Source organism: Oryza brachyantha, chromosome 6 (genome assembly GCF_000231095.2).
Source record: "Oryza brachyantha chromosome 6, ObraRS2, whole genome shotgun sequence".
Lineage (NCBI taxonomy): Eukaryota > Viridiplantae > Streptophyta > Magnoliopsida > Poales > Poaceae > Oryza > Oryza brachyantha.
In genome coordinates this window covers 10,000,001-10,023,733 of record NC_023168.2, presented here as the reverse complement: position 1 = coordinate 10,023,733, position 23,733 = coordinate 10,000,001, and the positions used below count along the sequence as shown (strand labels likewise).

The 23,733-nt window shown below is 41.1% G+C and overlaps 1 protein-coding gene and 1 non-coding gene across 2 annotated transcripts; one reads left to right on the top strand and one right to left on the bottom strand.

Annotated features, from left to right (window-relative positions):
* Positions 1-8,794: 8,794 nt before the first annotated feature.
* Positions 8,795-10,136, bottom strand: LOC102722225. The gene is made up of 3 exons (XR_005812057.1): positions 9,600-10,136; positions 9,389-9,509; positions 8,795-9,302 (listed from the first exon to the last, which is right to left on the bottom strand). It is a non-coding gene; the product is annotated as an uncharacterized LOC102722225 (transcript).
* A 4,123-nt stretch (positions 10,137-14,259) lies between these two features.
* On the top strand, positions 14,260-15,235 carry LOC102722504. The gene has a single exon (XM_015838431.2). The coding sequence runs from the start codon at positions 14,313-14,315 to the stop codon at positions 15,081-15,083; it is 771 nt and encodes a 256-aa protein (XP_015693917.2). The 5' UTR covers positions 14,260-14,312; the 3' UTR covers positions 15,084-15,235.
* Positions 15,236-23,733: the final 8,498 nt, after the last annotated feature.

Below are 23,733 nucleotides of genomic sequence, written 5' to 3'. Positions count from 1 at the left end.
CCGCTGGAGCTAGTCTACCCCTTTGTTTTTTCTTTTCGCTGCATTTCCGCTAGAACAAGTGTAATTTTCAGTTGTTTCTAAGAACGATGGTTATGTAATCAACATTGTCTTTTTGTGTACCCTGGCTGGTCCTGGACAGGGATTTAATACACAATTAAGTTCAGAAATTCGTGTGAGGAATTTCTGGGCATGACACCGGTGGCCCCCGACTGGCCTTTAGCTAACTACTCTGCGTACTGACGCATAACAAAGCAATCTTTGGCTAGGTGGGAGGACTTCAGATGGTAGGGCACTTGCTGTTCATGACTTTGTCATAATCAGACACCTTGGGGCGCTGGATTGGTCGTCGATCTGCGACGGCCACCAGCTCCTCGGGCTTACGTTTCCGTGAGTCTGAATCCTTCTTGTGCTTCTTCTCCTTTCCTTTACCTGACGGTTGTCCTTTCTCCTCATGCTTGTCTCCCCGTGAGGCGGACACCGCATCGGCGGCCACTGTGTAGGAGTTAGCCATGTCGAAAAGATCCTTGACAGTGGTTGGCTCTTTCCTGGTGAATTTAGCGATGAATGGCTCATCGCGTACTCCTTTTCAGAATGCGGCGATGACCACGTCATCCTTTATGTCGAGGATGGAGTTGCGGACCTCTGAGAACCTTTTGATATAGGCCCGTAGAGATTCGCCTTTCCTTTGCTGGACTTGGTACAGATCGTACTTCGTCCTTGGCCTTTCGTATGTGCCCTGGAAATTGGCGATGAATCGTTCGCGGAGCTCTGCCCATGAGTCAATGGACCGTTTGGGGAGCCTCGACAACCAATGTCCAGCCAAATCGTCCAAGGCAACCGGCAAGTAGTTGGCCATGGCTTTGGTATCACCTCCTGCCGCCCGGATGGCCATGGAGTATACCATAAGCCATGCTTTCGGGTCGGTGGAGCCATCATATTTCTTAATGCCAGTGGGCTTGAAACCAGTCGGCCAAGTCAACTGACTTAAGTTCTTGGTGAAAGCCGGGACGCCATCTGTCATGTCAGTATCGGAGCTCTTGGGTGACCGATGCCTAGACGCCTGGCTATGACTTCGGTGGTCCCGGTCATGGCAACGGTCCTCCCGGCGTCGGTGTTCGAGCTTGTGGCGGAGGTCAGCGGGGTTTCTTTATTGAGGCACCGCTTCTCCGCCCTGAGCTCCTGGCGTTGCCGATCCAGTCGACGAATCTCGTCATCGATGCGGCGTTGTCTCTCGATGGAGTCTCTCCTCCGCGCCGAGCCAGGAAAGTGCCGGCGTGCTCTGCTTTCGCTATGCGGCCGGGACCCAGTCGGTTGCCGGGAGACATTCGCCCAAGACCTAGGAGATCTGGACAATCTCTTGGGTGAGATTGCGTCGCTTGCCGTTCCCTTTCCTCTCGCTCCTGACGTTCCTTCTCTTCCTCAAGTCAGCGCTCTTCTACTAGTCGGGCCGCCTCCTCCTCTTGCCGCTTGGCTGCAGAAGAAGGCGACGCCGGCTTGCTGGCGGCAAAGACCTCTCAGGGCGGCACAAAACTTCTTGTGCTGCTACGAGTCTCGGAAGCGTCGACTATAGGAGTCGGCGCTGCCTCGAGATTGGCTTCGACCTCCATCGGAGTCGCGCCCTGACTTGCCTGTCGGTCCGAGCTCGGAGAAAGCATCTCGGTGTCCTGTGACCCAGATTGGATCTGAGTCTGACCCGATGCCTCCTTGTTAGGCTCGAACCGACAAACTTCTTCATCCGAGTCAGAGGAGCTTGTGTCGGTGTACGACAATGCGCCGAACTGGTCGGTCTGAAGCCTAATGCCGCCGAACTTGAAGGTCGAGCCCGGCGGGAACTTCCTCTTCATGATGTTCGAGTTGAAGTCCATCGAACTTCATTGAAAAGAGCTTTAGATCAAAAAAGAAAGATAGCGCACCCCTTACCTGGCGCGCCAACTGTCGACGATTGGGGTCGGCAATAAACTTATAGGGTGGCTACCGAGCTCGGAATTCGATGGTTAATGATGAAGAGGGGGACGATTTACCCAGGTTCAGGCTCTCGACATGGCGAGATAATACCTTACTCCTGATTGGCGATCGTATTGCGCAGATGGATCTCCGTTGTCCTCAAGGGGCACCCCGTACCCCTTATATAGTGGGAGAAGAGTTACAGATATGATAGAGTCCTAATCTAGTAAGACTAAGATCTATCCTAATATAGTGGGGGAAGTACACGGCATGCAATCCGGCACATACCAGACTCCTAACCAACACCGTACAGATATATTCTCCTTCCTATTCGGTACCCATTGACCGTACGTATTCATATAGTCTCGGGATACCCCCGGCATAGGTATCCCACACTTTTAATAATGACTTTTATAGCTTTGCAAAATTAATTGTAAGTTGGCACATATTACCGGCGCAACCTTATAAGTTTGCACGGTAATTTGAGAACTTGTAAGACTAAGTTCAGAGACTAGTTTCAAAAACATTGCAACAAGTTTATACACTAATTTCAAAACCACTCCAAGATCAAGTTCACACGTTGCAGGGATAAATTTAATTAAATAATTTATTTGCATTATAATATTAGCATAAAATTATAACTATGTAAAGTTAAGTCTAATAAACCAACCTTTATGCAAATATGATTATCAAACGAATAAAAAACCGTTGTGCAACTCTCAAATAAAAAATTGATGTGCAACTCTCAAATATAAAATTCCTGACACTTGTATGTATATAACAAACGAATAAAACAATTGTGCAACTCTCAAATAATATGTAAATCGACTTCTAATTTTTTGAGTTTAAAAACAAACATCATATGCCTCTTATTATATAAAAAAATTTAAATCAAATATTAATTGATAGTACATATTTATGACATGAGTTCTTTTTTATTAAAGAAATATACCACCTAGTTTTTAACCAAGTGAAACTACCTATGACGATTCCACAAAGTGAAACTACAATGTGTCAATGAACACGAACTTTATTATTTAGTGTCGTGGTCAGCGTTCTAACTGTATTTCGCACTAACACGTGCTACTATGCTAGCCACACCAATGCTATGGCTAAACTTTGATTCTAATAGTATATACTGCATATTTATAGAAACTTTATGATTAAAAATAGTATATCTTTATTTTTATAAAAAGTCTCCGGTATATATATATATAGAATGTGTTTGTCTTGTTTCTAATTAAAAGGATAATTTTCTAACATATGAAAACTCTATAATTGATAAGATAATATTTAATATATAGAAAGTCACTAATTGGAAAATTTATACATCCACTCGATCCTCTTGCTGAGATCGACTGGTGCTTGGACAGGAACGGAGGCAGAAAGGATTGCCGTTTGACGGTTGAGGTGTGAGCTAATTTAGTTTCTTGGATGGCAACACACGCAGATTTGATTTCCAGGAGAAGGTTATAGAACCGTTGCATTTCGGGTCGTCGCCCAACCCTTTGACATTTAGAGAGATCAAGTTGAGAATTGAAGTAGAATTAGGGGGTGTTTAGTTTAGCCCCATGTCACATCGAATATTTTGTCACTTATTATAAATATTAAACGTAGACTAATTATAAAACTAATTACATAAATGAGAGCTAATTCACGTGACAAATTTTTTAAATCCATAATTAGCGCATGTTTACTTTAGCTTCACATAAGCTAATCATGGATTAATTAGGCTCAATAGATTCGTCTCGCAAATTAGTCCAAGATTATGGATGGATTTTATTAATGTCTACGTTTACTATTTATAATAAGGGTCCAAATATCCGATGAGACTTTAGTTCCTTGTCCCAAACAACCCCTTAGGGTGTGTTTGGTTGAGTGGATATCCCGAGATAGGAGATGGCTGCCCAGTTTTTCATGTGTTTGGTTCATGAGCGGAGCTAAATAGGGTGGCCCAGAAAGTGAATATTTCATAAAGATGTTAGAACTAGATAGGGCTGCTCAGAAAGTGAATATTCTATGAAGATGTTGGATAGATGTATCCGACTAAATTTGCTGGATGAGCTCATCCAGCTTCATTAACAATGATGGTTAGTGATTGATTAGTGATAATTAGCATGTTTTGTCATTAATTAGTAATTAACAAGTTTAAATTAATGTTAATTAGTGATAGATATATTTGATTGTTGATTAATAATTAGGATAAATTTTTTATTGATTAATTAATATTATTATTTATTACTAATTTAATATATCCATTCCGTCCATCCTCATTCATCCAACCAAACAGAACATGGGATCATCCATACATCCAACCAAACATAAATCTAGATCACTATATCCCAAAACATGGATGATCATATTTCATCCCACCTTGACCACCAACCAAACACACCCTTAGTTATGTTGGAAGTCTGACACACTCTTGCCGAACTGAACTAAGACACAAGGCTAGGGTACAGAGGTTACATGGACCCGAGGCTGTTTTAGGGAAAGAAAAAACACGGAGGACGCTAACAACTTGGATAAAGGGGCTACTTGCAAGGCGAAGAACCTTGAAGGTTAGCCCACTCCTTTGGGGTGACTTTTCGCGCTTCGAGCTCATGGGAAGTCATCAAACACCGCCTCTAGCTCCTAGATGCGCTCCTCGTCCAGGTTACAAGAGGTCGCGACCTCGCGCAGAGCGACCACCGAGGAGCAGCATTCCAGGAGCTTATGCTTCGAGACGATATGACGAAGCTGAATTGAGGATATTGCTAGCTTCTCCCTCAACTTTTTAGACCTGACCGCCTTGGCAGACACTTGACTCGAAGCATGGTGGTTCCTTGGCCGCTAGCCTTGCACTGTGGCGCGATTTTTCTAGGCGATCACACCTTCTCTTGTTCCGCCCGTCTCACGAGCTTGAACTAGGGCTACGAAATGGAAGGACGACATGGTTCCATTTTATGGGCTTCTGCGAGGTGAAAGGGGGAAGTGGAGTAGTCGGCGGCACCTTCACTACCGCCTTCAATTGTGTGCCAGGAGACGGGGAAATGAAAACTAGCGATTCAAGCTATGATTAAGTGAGAAATTATGTGGAAAACAAAGAGGAAGGGATGGGGATTCCATTTCCCTAATTAATTTGGAGAGGGAGCATCGGAAAGAGGTGAATCGGTGGTGGTGGCTAGGGCTTTCACGGGGGGGGGGGGGGGGAGAGAGAGGGAGACATGCGGACGTGAGTGTCTAGAGAAAGACAACGACGCACGTGCGCGCACGCCTCTGCAGGCCAGCTGGGCTGTCGCGCGCATGAACAGACCGAGGTAGGTGGGGCCAGCGGGGAGAAAAAGGAAAGGGAGGGGAGGCGAAGGTGAGCCAAGGGGAGTAAGAGCCCAACTAGGAGAAGCAAGGGGAAAGAAGACCGGACTTGGCATGAGAGAGAAAATGGATTTTCTTTTAATTTTTATTTAAAAACTTTAAAATTGTTTTTTATTACATTAAAATTACTTATTGTGTTTTGAAAATTCAAGTAATAATTTAGAAGCTATTTTAGAGCAGGAAGAATTTAGGAAAAAATACTTCAAGCCATATTTGATTTTTTTCTGGAATAAATTTTAGTGTTTGAGACTTCCTTTAAGCTTCTAATAAATTCTGTTATTCACCTTTTTATCCTAAAACGGCATGGATCATCGGACGATGACATTAGTCTATGAAGCCCCCAAATGGAAACGAATCCAGAGTAGGAAACGTAGGAATTATTTTTCATTTGCAAATATGCTCGACAAATCACCCTCATTGACTGCTTAGCTCCTCGTTGCCGCCCTTCTTAACAATTTCCAATTCACGTGCTTCTACAGTTGTGCTTCTACAGTTCTGAGTGCATAACACTAAGAGCAAGTCCAATAGCAGATTATAAGTCAGCTATAAACATATTTTAAAGAGATAAGAGAGTAGATAGAAGAGAAGTGGACTATAGATTTATAGCCAGCTGCAGCACGGACTCTAAGACAATGGCGTGACATGTGGAACAGACTATATATTTTATAGGTAGCTATTGTATGAATTGACTATTAAATTAACTATAGATGATTTAGAGTTAGCAGTTGGCTATACTATTGAACTTGCTCTAAGAGCATCCCTAACAGCTCATCTAAATTTAGTCATTCATATCTTTATTTGGATGATCATCTAAAACACTTTCATCCTTCATATCCCTTTATACTCCAGCAGATTATCTATATATGACATTCTCTATATCTATTTAGATGATTGGAGAGAGAACATCTAAATATAGAGATTATCTCTCCTAATATGGATGACATCCAAAAATAGATGATGAGATAAATGTTATGCTGGAGCTCAACTTTTACTCTTCGTCCTCTATTTCTAAAATAGAGGATGGGATGGATGAGCTGTTGAAGATGCTCTAAGAAGCCTAACTACAAGGGGACAAGGAGTATCCTGTGGATGGTAACCGAGGTAACAAATAATGATACTTTTTAAGTACAACTCTCTCCGTTTCATAAAGTAAGAATTTCTAATTTTGTTTAGATTCATATGGATGCTAATGAATCTAGACATATATATATATAAATTATATACATTTATCGATTAATGAATTTAAGCAAGGCCAGAAAGTCTTATAATATGAAACGAAGATAGTATATAATGTTTTTCATATTTTTGTGTCTGCTGTCTAACAATTTGTGGCCTGGCAATTTAATCTACATCTGGCAGGAGTAATTTTCATTTCAGTGCACATCTGAATTTGAGCTGTACCACACTTTGAAATAAACACCGGTAGTCAATCCCGGAACTTGAGGATAACCCATATCTATATGTCCTGAAACGTTTGCAGTCTTTGAGAATTGAAGTGCGGAAGGTGTGCCATTTTCAGTTCCTGGCTAAAAATGTTTGTTCTGTTGTAATGCCGCTACTAGAATGTGTTGAATGGGATAAGTCAGCTTTTAGAAGAAAAAGGTGAAAATGACATTAATGATATGTAGGCTAAAAACTAGTGGGGCAAGGGTCTTATAAAAGAGATCATCTAATTTGTTTTATCATGAATTCCGCCCTATTTCTTGCAATCCCTCGGTTCATTACTTCATTTTTATATAAAGGCACATTCAGTCATAATCTGCCAACATGAACTTACTGTATCTAACATCCTATGTAATAAGGGGGAAGTACCTTTTAAATGGCCCAAACTCAAGTTGTCCATGCATAAGCAAAAAAGATGGCTCTAAGTAGAGATGAATCAGCATGGTCATGATTGATGTTCAACAGTGCATGAAGACAGAAGTTCTCAAAACAAGAAGCAGCTCTAAGCTCAACTAGCAATTAAAGTAGATCTGGAAATTGAATTGTATTGTTACACCAATGTTAATTATTGGATTACTAGCTGAATGCTTGTGTTTTGCTACAGATAAAAATTGTATTATAATATATCCTAAAATAAATAACATATGTTTTACATGAAATGTGTTATCTTGCTATAGGGAATGTTCACTTCAATTCAATTTCATATGTAACTATCCTTGTAGATTTGTTTGTTTTTTTAATATATGAAGCCCGTAGTTTGCAAGATTCGATTTCATATGCTATAGTTTGCAAGATTTACAATAGGAGAAGGTGGAGTGGCAGATTCACCGCTAAAGTAGTATAGATTAACAAACCTCAAGTCAACATCTCTTTGATATTCTGGTTAGTTCCCTGGGACAATAAAGCCTGAAAAGACTCAAAACTTAAGCTCTCAAAGATAGGAAATGAATAGAAACAAAGAGTGCTGCTGTTGAAATTCGAAACAATAAAATTAGAACATGTTTGGAGGTCTGAGTTACAGACCAACAGGACTATTATATTTGATTCCACTATTCTTCCATGCAGTCACAAATGTACATATCTACCTGAAAATTTTGTAAGTTCTGTTAGCATTGCAATTGTGGTTCCTGAAATTGCGGCTCTGCCATTTGCAAAACAAGGCTACCATTTTTATCACAAAATCACATTTACCAAACCATATTAAAGATCATATATGCATGGCAAGGAGCTCAAGTTTGCTTAGCATGATTAGACAAGATTTAGTCTGGCAATAACAAGACCAACTTAAATGTATACAGCAGGAATTATACAAATACTTAATGTACAGCAGAAACCCACATAGTTCTGACAGAAATAACATACCAAGTTTCAGAAGTGAAGTTTCAATAGAGTTCATTGCTCTGAAATAGCATGAGTTAGACAAATTTAGAGAAATTGTGAACAACAGCCCATTAACCCATTATATATATAAGAAAACAAAAGATCAGTTAGGTTCTTGTTCCTGGAACAAGTCTAGTGTGCTTAGATTAAAAGGAAAGGTATGCACTTAAATGCAACAGAATTCTTGTCCCATGATATACCAATATGTAAGAGGAAAATGAATTTCACTTGTATCCTCAGTTCCTCACTATTTGAATTTGTGGAGAACTAAGTATAATTGTAAATGCACTACATGGGAGACACCAGGACAGTTTAAAACATCTAATGTTGTAGGCACTTATACATCTCTATTGCACAAAGGAAACAATTCTATAGCATACAACTAATACTCTGACCAGTCAGATTGAATCTTGTCCTAAATGTCAAATACATTTACTACCTATGAAGAGCAACTTCTTAGAGCATCCCCAACAGTTCATCTATCCCATCCTCTATCCTGAAAATAAAAGATGAAGACTACAAATTGAGCTCCAACAGAACGGTCATTCTATTATCTATTTTTAGATGTCATCCATAATAGGAGATAGAACATTTATATTTAGATGATCTATCTCCATTCAACAAAGAGATATAAAGGATGTCATATATAGATGATCTGATGGAGTATAAAGAAATATGAAGGATGAAACTATTTTAGATGATCATCCAAATGAAAATATGGATAATTAAATTTAGATGAGCTGTTGTGGATGCTCTAGAGGCACAAATATTCATCGGCCTTCAATTAAAAAATTATGAGAAAGAAAAAATTTAAAATACAATATGGTCAACTTTTCTTATGTAGCTGTTGATACCATATATAATATCTGACACAATTTTCCTGAGTTCAACAGCTATCTCCAGTTAGCAAATGGTTGCAACTTGCCAAAGTCACGCTGCAAATTTAGTCTCACCTCCAACATAGGCATTAACAGATCTATTCTATCCCTTGAGCTTCCCTTGAGCTTTGCCATCAATCATGACTGTTCGGTTGTCACAGCTTGAGGTCAACTAGATAATCCCAGAGAAGCAGATGGGTCCTTTGCATCAATTCATCTTGAATCTTCAAGCAAAGGTACGCAATTTTTCTGAAGCATCCATGCATTATATTTTTCAATGCAATTACCCACAGATCTTGCCGCCTGTCAAGCGGGAAATCAGGTTATCTGAATATCTCTCTTCTGGCAAAAGATGTATGATCACCATCAAACAATGGAAACCAAGCTACCGATGAATGATGATAGCATTTCAGCCACTGAAACACTTGTCATTGTCTCACTGGCAGGGAGGCTATCCTGATGTGGTTGTGAAATCCAGTGCAGCTCATGAAGCAACTCTGAGTACATTATCTGGTCCAATGGCAAAGAGATGTGAATGAAATCGAGCAAAAAAAGAAAGGAAAAATGAAAAATTTCAATTCATATAAGAAAATTCGTTACCAGAACGATCTATTTTCAAAGCAGAAGCAGCTAACAGAGGCCTCTCTGCCTCGTGGTTCGCTCTTCAGACCATAGAGATGCCATCTCGATGGCCCGCATCGCGCGCCTTGCCCTCCACGCGCTGCTGGCGGACGCGGCGGAGGATGGCGAGCGCGACGGCGGCCATCGTGGAGCCCAGAAGGTCAGCGGCGGCGTCCCTGAGGGAGGCGCCCGAGGACCCAAAGAAGCCAGCCTCATCCGCGATCTCCTTGGCGGCGCCCGCGGCGAGGGATGCGGCGCAGCCGAGGGCGGCGGAGCGGCGGCGGAGGGAGGATCTGGAGCTGCGTCCGGCGAGCGCCGCGCCGGCGAGGACGATGAGAAAGCAGGCGATGACGTGCTGCAGCTTGTCGGCGGCGAGCCACTCATCGGCCCACTCCATCCCGCCGCCGCGGCCGAATCGGTGGAATGTCTGACCCTGCAGCTGGACTAGTCTTCTTTCTTCGGACTCCACGCATGCCCTCTGTGTCTTCTCACTTGCTTAATTGCTTTGACAAACGCTCGAATTTGTTACTCTCAGTAAAAAAAATACGATTTCTGGTTTGAATATGGGTAAGAACGGATGGTGCAGCTTGGTTTGGAGTTTTAATTATAGGATTTGGTATGTTTGATATGTTTGTCTTATACTCCCTCTAATTTTTTTCGACGCCGTTAACTTTTTTATCTATGTTTGACCCAACGTTTCATTTAAAAATTTATATAATTATTGACTATTTTATTATGATTTGATTTATTACTAAAGTTACTTTAAGTATGATTTATAATTGGTCAAACGTAAATAAAAAGTAAACGGCGTAAAAAAAACCGAAGAGAGTATACGTATGAAAAAATAATTCTTGTCACCCACTCTTCCTTCATCCTGGATGAAGTACCTTAGCTTACTAGCTCATTATCTATATTTGTTTTTTTTTTTTGAGAAACACACAAACTTTATTAAACTGAAGCCGAGATATCCTCAGCTACTAGCTGCCAAACCTTATCTGGGATGGCTGAGAGAACAAGTTCAGCACCAACTGGGCAAAGTGTCCCCATCACAGCCAAGCCGTAGGCTACCTTATTACACTCACGAGATTTATAACTTATACAAAAAGAAGCAAAGTTTGAATAGAGGAAATGTTTGAGCTCCCAGATCAATCCTCCATTGCTAGAGAGAGCGTATTCATCCGTCTAAAGTGCTTGTTTAACAGTGCTCGCATCCGTCTCCAAGCAAATATGTGATATCCCGAGATCTGCTACTGCTCTGCTTCCTTGCAAACAGGCCGCCAATTCTGCTTGGAAGGCACTTGACAGGAGAGACAATCTCCCCCTTCCTTCCTGCTTGGACAACTTTCCCGTCAGCATCCCAGATGATATAGCCCCATCCTCCATTACCATTTTCTGATGTGAAAGCTCCATCACAATTTATTTTCAGCATCCCCCACCGGCTTCTCCCATCTGTGAACCGGTTTCCTCTGCCTGCACTGTTCCTTGTCCGACAATTTCAGCATTTTCATTGTGAAAGCAATAATGCCGCTACCGAGAACCCCCGCATCGCGGCGTCGTTCCCCTTCTCTAATTCTATTCCTCTCCTGCCACCAGAGCCATAACATAGTTGATGCCATGCATAACTCCTTCTTCTCCAACTGCAATAACGTATCGACCATCTCATAAGCAGAGCGACACTCTATTAGTGCAACTTGGACATTCTCCATGTTCAGAGCCCACCATACCCGTTTAACATCTTTGCGCTTAAAGAACAGATGGGTGCCATCTTCATCTAACCTGTTGCAAACAACACACTTTGTATCTAGCTTCATTCCTCTCCTATTCGGATTTTTCCTTAAAGCCAAGCTATTGTGAGCAAACCGCCAGATGAAATGTTTGATTTTATTCAGGCATGGGATATTTGTTTGTTGTTAGTGGCTACATGAATTACAGCATTGTGCTACTGGCGTACCAATAATTCTCGTTGGAACAAAGCTTGGTATGCCCTTCAACTTCTACTACTACCTACAATTTGTCCAACAAATCACATATACGTATAATTCAACTACTATATTTTCACTCCAACTTACCAACAAGTTTGGTGTGAAACTTAGCTGAGTCATGATTGCCGTAGGTTTTGGTTTATTATTTGAGTACTTTGTGCTATAACATTCTAAAAATTCTACCAAATAAAACTAGAATGCTAAATTACGAATGGTCAAAAACCTTAAGTTACATATGCATCGTGTTGGAGTTTGTCGCTTTTTTTCTAAGTAATAAGCTATTTAATATTTTAAGAAGAGTAAATATTAAATAAAGCACCTTAACCAAATTAAACAAATATATTGAATTATATAAATAAGGGATAATTATTCAACATTACAACTTTTCCTATGAATTTGTACTTATTTTTGTGCAAGCATAATCTTATTGGAAATTAGTTGGTGATGGTAATATCAATTTTGTGAAAACTTAGGCACCCCGTTGCCATCAAGTGGTATCAAAACTTTAGGTATACCATCATGTTCGACCTTACGCTAGTTCTTTTCGCTTTCATCAAATAGTCCACAAAAAAGCCACAAGAAAATAGTAGTGTGCGAGTTTTTTTCCTTGTCCTAGAATTACATTTAGCCTTTTGCATAACTGCATAATTATGTTTCAGAGTCTGTAGTGCTGAGTTTGCATCCTAGATTAAGTTTGTGGTCACTAGTTTAGAGTCACCTTTATAGTTATAGATCTGCCTTTTGCTTTGCACCAGAGCCTACCTTGGGAGATCAGGTTCTTCTCGATTTGGTTTTACTAGCCGCCTTGAATTTATAGCTCGCTTTTGCAAACTCACTTAGATAGGTTGCAAGCGCCACCTTGTGTCAATCGTCCTGCTTCACTAGCCTCCTTATTAGCCTAACTCAACCTATCCATAGTGTTTCGCCCTTGCTGCGCCTTGAAGAGGTGCTGTGAAATCCTTATTTGAGGCACCTTGTGTAGAACATCCGTAACTTTTGCAAACAGTCAAAATCAGGCAAATAAAGAGTCTACAAACATCTATAAATAAGTTACACCTGAATCTTCCCTACTTCATCGGGTTCAGCGATATTTTCCTTGCCAAATTGCTCCCGGAAGATTGTGATATCAAGCTCTAAAGTTGTAGCATGAATATTAAAGCACTCTCCACAAATTACACAGGGTGCACCTTGCATCAAATTGAGCTGCCCTTCATAGAGTCTTCCTAACTTTCCCCTCCAATCCTATTTGTGCACCCATCTCGCGGTCGTTGCTTGCATGAGATGCACGCTCTCGGCTCTCATTTTCCTGAGCGATGACTAGTGACACGTGGAATGTGCTCTCGGCCAAGGGATATGGCTCGATTTTGTAATATGGATGGATGGATGGATTATGGATTATGTCTTGCGGGTTGGTTTGGAGGCGGGGTGGACTTAAGCCCATTGACATACCTAGACTAGAAGGATCCAAATTCTTAGTCTAATATGATTGGGCAAATAGAAGTTAATCGATCAATGGTAGAATTGCAAAAGAGAAAAAGGTTAAACACATTTACTAATAATATAGTCCACATTTTTAAGTATTCATGTGCAATTACTACTCAATATTTTATATAAAAGATAAAAGTTTTTATATAGGTAATTAATTGTATTATCCAAACATAAATATCAAAATTTGCAGCATAAGTTTTAAAATTTGTAGGATTATAGAAAATCATGAAATTTTATGCAGTTTCTAATGATGAAAATTATAGTGGCTGCGAATCGTCAGTGGTAGGATCCACTCTCGTATAAGTCCATATACCAGTATCCATACAACCTTAAAAATGAGTAGCCATGATGCCATAATCACAACACAAACTCCCATTTTAAAGAAAGTAGACAATATATAGATCAATTAACATATAATGTATACATAATAATAGTAATAGTAGGTTAATGATTATTTTTTTCATTACAATCTCGTTACAATGGTGATGCTCTTTTAAACTTTTAGACGAAAGATAAAAGGTTTTATGATTTTATGATAAATATTTATTTAATAGTGTAACGGTAGAATTATCTTTGACAAACCTAAAAATCTATTTTGTATAGGTAAGATGATAAATTTTATATAGAAACATTATGGCTCCCATCGTTTCACATTTGCAGTTATGGCTCCCATCGTTTCACATTTGCAGCCATTTATAAACCAAAATTTGAATTTTGTAACTTAATTTTAGAGTTGATTTTGTGATTTTTTTCATCGTGGTTTGTTTTACAATTTTTTACTTTTGAGTCACTGTGGATACATATACAAAAGTTTTACATGCAAATTATTTAAAAAAACAAGACGATGGAAGCCTATAAAAATGTAACTTTTAATCGAGAAAACAAAATCTAGAGGAAAAAGAAAGTAGCCAATTTATACATACAATGGCCACCTTCAACTTTATGCTAATTTATACAGGATTCTCTCGTTTTTCAGACACGTATTTTTCAAATTCATGTATTTTTTTAAAAAATATATTAAAAATTACTTTAAAAATCATACTAATATATTTTAAATTTTTAATAATTAATAATTAATTATATACTAGTCTTTACGCACCGGATAACCATCCGACGCTCCCCGTGCCGAACGCGGCCATGTGCTAGTGTAGTTATAACACCGATAGTTGGAAAGAAAATACACCAATGTCCCCAGTCCCCACCGCCAGCGCGCAGGCCGCCTATGGCTGGGAAGCTCAGCCGACAGCCGTCTTCGGCATCCTTCGACGAGGCGGGGCCAGCCGCCTCCGCCGGTGATCGAAGAGATCCGTCCTCGGGCGGCTCCTCTGGATCAGGAGCCTCCGGGGCCAAGAAGAAACCAAGCTCGTACGAGCTCAAGTGGTGCCCCGCCGACGAGATCTCGATCCTCGAGGCCGCCTCCTCGCACCGCCAGCGGCACGGCCAGATGCCGGCGCCGGACGACCTCCTCGCGGCTCTCCGGGGCCGCCTCCTGACGGAAACCCGCATCGACGCCCGAGCGATCTCCCGGCTGCTGAAATCCCTCCACATCCGGTACGGCGCCACCTGGAATCGGATCTCGTCCCGCGGCGTCGTCCCGGTGAAGGACCACGACCTCAAGATCTACAGGCTTTCCAAGTCACTCTGGGGGGCCGACCGCGGCAGGAGTAAGATGAAGATGATGATGATGATGATGAAGAAGAAGAAGAAGAAGAAGAAGAAGAAGGCCATCGCGCACCATGAACCGAGGGAGCTCTGGGAGCTGGAAGCGCTGTACCCTTGCCTCGCCGCGGAGGTGGAGGTGGTCGAGGCGAGCGGGCTGTGCCCCGCCGCTGAAGGGATGTTCAGGAGGTCGTTCGCGCGCATCGGCGACGAGAAGGCGGCGGTGCTGGAGGCGAAGGCGAGGAAGGTGCGGCTGGCTGAGGTCAAGGTGCGCATGCAGCGGGAGGAGCTGACGAAGGAGGTCGCCGAGACGTTCTTGGATCTCTTTGAGTAACCAGGGATCCTGGTGCTACATGGATCGCTGAAAGATTTGTGTTTCTTTTTATCAGAATTGCTGCTACATGGATCTATGACAAATTCGTGTTCCTTTTTATCAGAATTGCTGCTACATGGATCAATGATAGATTTGTGTTTCTTTTGCGGAAATTTTGAGGGTGGAATTAGTTCAACTGATGAGAATGTTATGATTTTAGTGTTTTCTGGCGAATTGGTACTATACTAGCATCAGGCCATCAGTTGGTCATGTGCTCATGTGAGATCAGTTGCTGAAATGTCGTTTGGAGGATGCCTACCAATCTGAACCATTACCCGCGGTGAAAACATGAAGCTGTGCAGGTAGAGTAGCATATCGCCCACATTTTCAGTTCAGTTTATCAGTGTCTTTTCTTTTCAATTGCATGTTCTGCAATGTACACATTTTGACAAATGTAAAATTATTCATTTGATGAATCTAATTACATAACTAGCGGTGTAAGAGATAAGTGATTTAAGGTTCATTTTCCCTCTGAAATTAAGCATACGCGAAACAAATTATTAATGATTAAAACATAATTTATAGATAAAACTTAAACTTTTACCCCGTGTTCTTTGCAATTTAAAGAAAACAGAGGCTACAAGATAAACTAAGATGAGAAAACCCTAAATTTAACTTTAAGTTTAAGTTTAAAATTTTAAATGTTGGCTTGCAAGCTGATATACAAGCAAAAGGATGGAGGAAGGTAAATGGCTGTACAAATCCTCGAGTGTGACTGACCAGCGTGATTTGTGGTTGATATCGGTTCGGGGCTGACAGTATTCAAGCGATTGGCATACACAAGTCTGCAGCACTCTTTTCCTTGTTCAAAGTGTGATCTTATTCGAAAAAGTTATTTTAGACTGACAATATTGCTGCACAGGAGAATGATAAGCCTGTAGTTTACAGTTTGCGTGTTGGATCCATGCAAAAGGATAAACAATATTGTCCAAAATATAAGCGTTCATGACATCCTGGAATAGAACTTCAATTTTCTTAAGGTGGAGTTGGGTTGAAGATGTCCTGCAACCGAACTCTAATTTTCTGCCGTTAAGTGAAAGAACTCCAACTTCCATAAGGTAGATTAGCGTTCAAATTAAATAACAGACGTCCAAAATAGATTATTTCTCTAGATATTAAGGAGAGGTGTGAAATTAAATTCTGGATGCAGCTTAATTGTTAGTCAGTTATTTATAAATGTTGATTTTTTGAATAAATCCATTACAGCGTAACATTTGTTCGGTGACTCAATCTATTTTAGACATGTCAATATATATAACAGCTAAAAAGATGATTGACATCGTGGGATACTCGGATCAGGGGTACAATATACTTTACGTATTCGAATAAGTAGGTTCCGAAATATAAATCAAGCTGTAAAGATAGATAGGTTCCAAAATATAAATCAAGTTGTAAAGATAGATAGCATGTTGTAACCAACAAAGTATATGGCGAGCGTAAATATTATATGTCTGGGTTTCCAAAACTAATCGAGCATGATTGGTTTAGATATGATACATGCTTAGTCGTATTCGGTTATGTAATTTTATACTCGGTGTAGAAAGGGGTAGATGGTCTCTCGAGGACCATGGCCTAAGAGCATCTGCAAAACAGTCTAATATGAGTAAAAAAAATCAAATATCGATATTGGAGGAAAAAAAGTTACTCCAACCGTTGCCCAAAACAACTCATATCTTTTTAGCATTCCTAAACGCCGGTATTTTCTAAGCCAAATTTTGCCCTCTTAGTGGGGTTCTCTATCTTCATTTGCACCGATCTTTTCACTTGGTGCCATATTTTTCTTAGCACCCATGTGTTGACGTCAAAAATATGATCTGACGTGTCACACACGAAGGCCTGAGAGTTAATCTTAGACAACTCCAGTGCAGGATCTAAATTCTTAGAATGCGCGGGCGTGCCAGTCAGTTTGATCCTGCAACTGACGAGATGAATAGTAAAACAATCCAATTGGCTATCAAGCTGATAGGTGACTGAATATCCAGTCGATCGAATGTTGATGTTGCAACGGTTAGCCGATAGGATAAATGATCGGCTGTAAAAAACATGGATCGGCTAGAACACCAATAGAAAGACTTGAAATAAATATTAGACCAACATAATCAGACAAGTTACTTATTAATCTTAGTCGGTCGGACAAGCCACTATAACCAGATCGAACTAGACGTACAGAGATTGGACTTAACCAAGACAGTATGCAGTCGAGCACGATATAATTATAGGAAACATGAAGATCGATAAGGCTAATAAATAAATCGACGAACTACTTGGAATAAATAATGAATCATGTGTTGCGATCGGCTAAATCCAATTTGCATGTAATCCTCATAAGCCGATGCAATATAAATAACTATCGATCTAACTAAATCAAGCCGATTGGTAAAAAATAAAACAGTAAGGCAATCGACTACTATATTGATGTAAATATGATAAACACATAGATCGGCAAGAATCATCGGCTATAGACGACGAACAAACAACTAAGATCTATAAAATACCTAGCCCAAATTGCTAAGAATAATCATAGAAGATCGGACCCAACCAAGACAGTTCAAGATTAAACCTAGCAATGTCAGGATAGATACTAAACAGATCTAGATTGCTATCAAACCAATGAGCCGATGACTAGTAACTTATCGACTGGTACTCCGATAAAACAATGAGTAAAATACATCAATCTAATATAAAACATCTGACAAACGCAATCTACTAGATCAGACCTAACCGAGATAGTATTAGATTGAATATGTCAAATAGAGAATATCAAACCAACATAGATCGCCCAAAGTGATCGACCAGATCAACTCAAAACACGAAAATGATCTAGGTTGAAACTGATATGATAACTAGCAATCGTGCAACTAGATTAGAAGATCGGACTGAACTGAGACAGTTCTAATCTAGCCGAACGATTACCGTGGCCCGGCAGAACGTAGGACTTACCCCTCCGTCGGAGATCGAGACGATGCAGCCCCACGTCAGGTGCCAAGTTCCACCGGAGTTGAAACCTCAGTTAGGAGGGTGGCGATGCGCTAAGAGTAATTGATCTATAAATTAATGTAGATGAAAAATAATGACCCCAGGTATACATATTTATACCCTCGGGTTGAGGCTAGGCCGTATTGGACACGACATACAACTCCTAATAGATAAAAAGAAATAACAAACTCCTACTTAGATTCTATCTCTAACACACAAGTCTCGATTGGACTCTAACCCCCTTAGAGATAAAATAAAAATCCTAACTAACTCTAATTAATTGATAAATTTGCACCGCCAAGCCCTGGGTCTTCACGATTCCTTCTCGAATTCGGCTTCTTGTGGATAAGATTTTCTATCGACGATTGCATCTTTTGTGAGGGTGCACCTGAAATAAACAGAAATCCCACAGGCCACAACTGCCCAGGATACAGTTACGCACAGAAAAGATATAAAAGCATAAGCTCAGCGAAGTACACTTACTTAGCAGCGGAAATATGGCATGTCGGCTTAGCTTTTCGCAAAGACCAACCAGACAGCAAGCAGAAGACTCAACAACACCACAGGCAAGCTCAAGCGAAGGAAGCGACCCTAACACGAGCAACATTGACGAAGACCTGTTCTTCTGAACCACGTTTTATGCAAGGGGTGAGTACAAAAATACCCAGCAAGCCATAACCATAAATAAACAAGTATAATACATGCAAGGTGTACAAAAGGAATAGGGTTCATCAAAGGGGTTTAATAACAAACCTATCATAAATAGTTTTGCCCTACTTTCATAAACATTTTATTCATAAAAAGAATATAAAACGTTATTTTAAAACTATAGCAGCATTAGTTCACCATTATTCTTAGTATTATCAAATACTCATTTTGATTATAAAAACTACTCATACCATGAGAATAGGAATCACCCGATGACGTATCTCCATTAACCGGGAGTACGGCGTATTCGAATACTGTACGACTCTGCAGCGTCTGCCCAGCTTTACCCACGCGATACCCACAGCTAGCTAGGCTATGGATAACATAGCATAACACTACCCCAAGCTCATCTAAGATCCACCTAGCGGGTTATAGGATTTTGTGGCTATTGGCCCCGTCCCGAACGCGGAGGGGGTGTGTTCCAACCCCGCCACAACTTCCACCCACTATTGAGCGTCTCAGAGGCACACCAGCTCCTCCTGACCTCTTTTGGATATACACAGTACCCTGGGTACACGCAGCACCCTCACTCAAACAATTCTCACCAACACTCAGTGGTCAGTACACACCTAAGGTCGATATTGCCATATACACAGATAGACTGCAGATCATCAATTCACTGGAGCAGTATACGCTAAGTTCGAATATCTCGATCATGTGGATGGGCGCAATTACATCACTTCACATGGCATAATAAAGTAATTCAAAATATCATCTTCAATTGAAGTTAACCTTCATATCACTTTAAATGAGTGGTTCATATCAAAACACATTTTATATGGGGTTTTGGTGGTATTACCCACTACAATATTAGTCTGATGAAATATACAACTTATACCTAGGTTATCAGTGAACATGGTATGGTAGTTTATGGTATTGGCAATGATAGTAAATTAAGTATAGGGTAATAACTAATATAACAAGATTATTTGAAAAAAGTAATACGCCCAAAATAACTTTGCAAATAAATAATGCACAAAATAACTAAGTGGTTCTCTACTTAGGTTCTCAATTTGATCCAGGATAGATTAATGGCTTGCCTTGCAATATATGGTTTTCTGGGAGCTTCAACGTAGTTATCTTGGTCCACGTTAGCTCCTACGACAACTTGATAGACTTTTCTTCCATACGATCTAGCGCATGCACACAAGAACGAACAATAAACTAAACCATAAAACTAAAAACTTAAATAAACAATAAAATAACAACTCAAGTTGGAGCTAGAAGGAGATAATAACAAGATAGGAAATTGGAGGGATTCGGAAGACTTTTAAACTGATCGAGGGCTAGGATGTATAATTAGACGGTTATGATTTGAGTTGGAATGATGTATAATATGGATTAGAAATAAGAGAAACCACGATATTATGCTATGATTTTATGTGGCTTCGCATAATGCGATATTGATTTAAATATCACATAATAAAGATTGAGTATAACTCGAGACAAGGGTTTGATTCGAATGAAAGATATTATGGATAGACAATGGCTGATTGAAGGTTAGAACTTACTGAGCCATTGAATAGGAATAATACTTTAAAATATATATGAGAAAGGTTGTGTTGTGTGTTGAAAGAGAAGACGTCAAGCTAGATAAGATTATTTTGTGATAAACAACAGAAATTTGGATTCAGGAGGATATCAATAGCTAAGATATGAGTTGTGAGGTTATAGTCGTGCGACATTTTGTAGCAGTGGTTCAAGGGTTATCATAACAAATGGAGGAATGGATGGAATTGAATGGGCTTTAACTATTTCAAAGAATAAGATTAGAGTTAAAGGTTCGGACAGATATGGTTTAGGGTTTATAGATGTAAACGATCATAACGGAGGCTACGGTTATGGGGTGGGATGATTGTACTATGATCATATGTAGTTTTATAGGATGAGCGAGTGATTTTATGCGTTAAGCACCGAGCAAACTTGGTGTTTAACTCAAGATATTGTCATAAATATGGAAGCTGATATAAATAAAGAAATATAAATAGGTTCATAGTAAGTAAATGATCATAGATGATTGGATTAGAAACAAGATTAACCATTTGAATTGTATACGTATTAAGATTAAATTATGTGTATCGAAAAACAATGTAAGGATCAAGTATGATTGGCTTAAATCAAAGGAATGGCTAGATAATAATGGTGGATTACTGAATTGTTGAATTAAATCAACAACTTAAATTGTGTATGATTTAGCGTATAAGAATAAAAGAATTTGGGAATTAAACGAGGTCAAGTCGAAAGAAATTATATGCAATCGATGTTTCAAACATCGCCGATATGATAAGATAAGCTCCGGATTTGAATGGATAATTATTCAGCATAGTAAAGTGGCTAACCAAATAATAATACATTGAATCAAAGATCGAGTTGATTTTAGGTGGTTTCACCGGTACTAGTGAGTAGTGAGTAGTAAACCCTATAATCAAAATAAGGGTTACAATTTTGGAGTCATGGCGACGAATCTAACTCCATTAGATTCGGAATAATTGAAGGATTTCTAGGTCTCGGATTTGAAATAGGAGGTCAAATGAATAGGTAAATGGGTTTAAAGTGGAAAGGGATTTTTTGGAATTATTTTCGAAAAGGAAAAATCTCTATTTTCTCTCTCTTCTCTTTCTTCCTCCTTTCTGTGTCGTTCTTTTCTTTCTCTCTCTCACGCACAGGGGCAGCGGCCATGGAGGGATGGGCGCCGGCGGTGAGGATGGCCGGCTCCGGCCGGGGAGGCGATATCTAGCTCTAGCGATGGGAGGCCGAGGGGGACCGATTCCCCTCGGTAGCGGCGGTTGGAAGGCGGCCCACCGGACTGGCGGCGGCGGCCTGGATCAGGCGGCGGAGGCAGCCGCGGCGGCGGCGCTCCGGCGAACTCCGGCGAGGGCGCGGTGGCCTAGGAGGTTTAGGGGAGGGCGGCGGCGGTATTGGAGCCGTCGGCCGGGCGCGGGAAGGCGCAGACTGGCGGGGCGCCGTGCACCCCGACGGCAGCGAACAGGGGAACGCCGGCGGTAGCTCCGGCGATGGTGACGGCATGATTCCGGCGGTGATTTCGCCGGGGAAAGAGAGGGGAAACACACGGGAAGGGACAAGGACTCCAGTTTTACCGTTGATTTTGGGGACGGAGCAGCGACGGCAACGAATTTCGCGGTGGAACGCTGGCGACCAAAACATGAACTCCGACGAAATTTAAACGAGCTGGGCGACTCCGGTCGTGGGAGGCGGCGCTGCTTCGGGTGGAATGAGAGGAAGGTCACAGCGACCTTGTTCGCGATTGGCAGTAACCAGTGAGACAAACGGAGGAGGGAGATGGGAAGAAACAATGGTGACTGACAATGGCGAACTAGCTTGGTATTTGTACAGAAGATAGAGGCAACGACGAAGGTCGGTTCAGTGAAATCGGTTTGATTTGAAGCCAGCGATTATGGGACGCATGGACGCAGCAAGCAGCTACGTGGCGAGGAAGGATGACGACGATGATAACGTCCGTCGCAGCTTCTAGCGACACAGGTGATAGAGATGAAGACAAACGCACGCTATGTCGGTCGATTGGGAGCTGTGGGCGGTGGAGGTACTGGGATGGACCGGCTGGCTCGGACCAACTCGGTTCACGTCGGTCCGGGCCGGTTTAGGGTAGAAGAAAGAATATTAAAAGATATATATATTGATTTTAACCGATCTGAGAAAAACAAGATCGGTAATGAGAGGAAGAGAAAGATACGCTGTATAGGTTTTTGGGTCAAGATATAAAAGATAAGTAATTTTAAAAATCTATAGAAGAATTTGGATAAGCGAATGCAACAGCAATTCGCTAGGATTCTAGAACCATCCGGGTAACGAATTTTAATAATTGGAATAAATTTAGATTATTTGAGATAGTTTTGGATAGAAAATAAATATAAGGACTTTGGAATTTGAATGGGTAAAATTTAAATAGAGATTCGATATGGAGACTTTGGATATAAATCACATAAAACAAAATTAAATAAATAAGTCTAGAATTTTTGGATATCGGTATGACTTTAAATAAAATTTATATGAACACCGGAATTTTGTGGTAAGTACTTGGCAATAAATAATTGCAAAAGAAATTAGATCGGTGTGGGATTCTCGGTTCAACGATAGAGATCGGGTGATAGTTAGATACTGATGAATTTGACTTGATTACGAAGGTTTAGGTAGACTAGGATGGATGGAATAGACTTAAGAGCTCCAACTTGACAAAAACAAAGAACCACAACTTAAAACATTTTCGTAAAAATTTTACCCTAAAATTTCAAGAATGTTACATCTTTCCTTATCCGAATTCAATACGGAAATTTACCAAATTTTGATGTTAACACCATACCGCCAACAAATCATAGTCATTTCCACAGTCGCGGCCCCTTCCATCCACAGATTCACTGATGCATAGATCCACTGCCGCCAACCTCCCCCTCCATCCCATGTTGTCATTTACCCCTCCATTCACCGCCAACGCCACCCTAGCGAGTCCTCTCATGGGTCAGCGGTCACCGCCCTCTTGCATCCTCTCGGCCGCAGCTATCATCGGGTCCGCCCTCACGGCCCCACCAGCATCCACTGCCCTTGTCTCCCTCCTAGTTGGCCTCTGCCACCCTTTGGCCCACTCTCAACCACCGGCACCCTTGGCCCCCTCCCAGCCAGCCACTGCCCTCCATCCTCCTTCCTTCCACCGCCGCCCTTGGGCTCCCTCCTGGCGATTGCTGCCACCCTCGACACCATCTGCATCTGCCGCCCAGCCACCTCCTAGCCCCCGGCCTCTGCAATCTGGTTAGTTTCACCTCCCCAGGTGTTGTCATCCTATCTAGGGTGACTTGGATGTACTTGGATGTACTTGTACCTCCTAGCCCCCGGCCTCCGCAATCTGTGGATCTTTAGAAATTAATTTAACCTTTTAATTTGACAATGATTTGAT

Coding starts and splice junctions, on each gene's coding strand:
- LOC102722504 (XM_015838431.2), top strand. CDS start 14,313: ATGGCTGGGAAGCTCAGCCGACAGCCGTCTTCGGCATCCTTCGACGAG.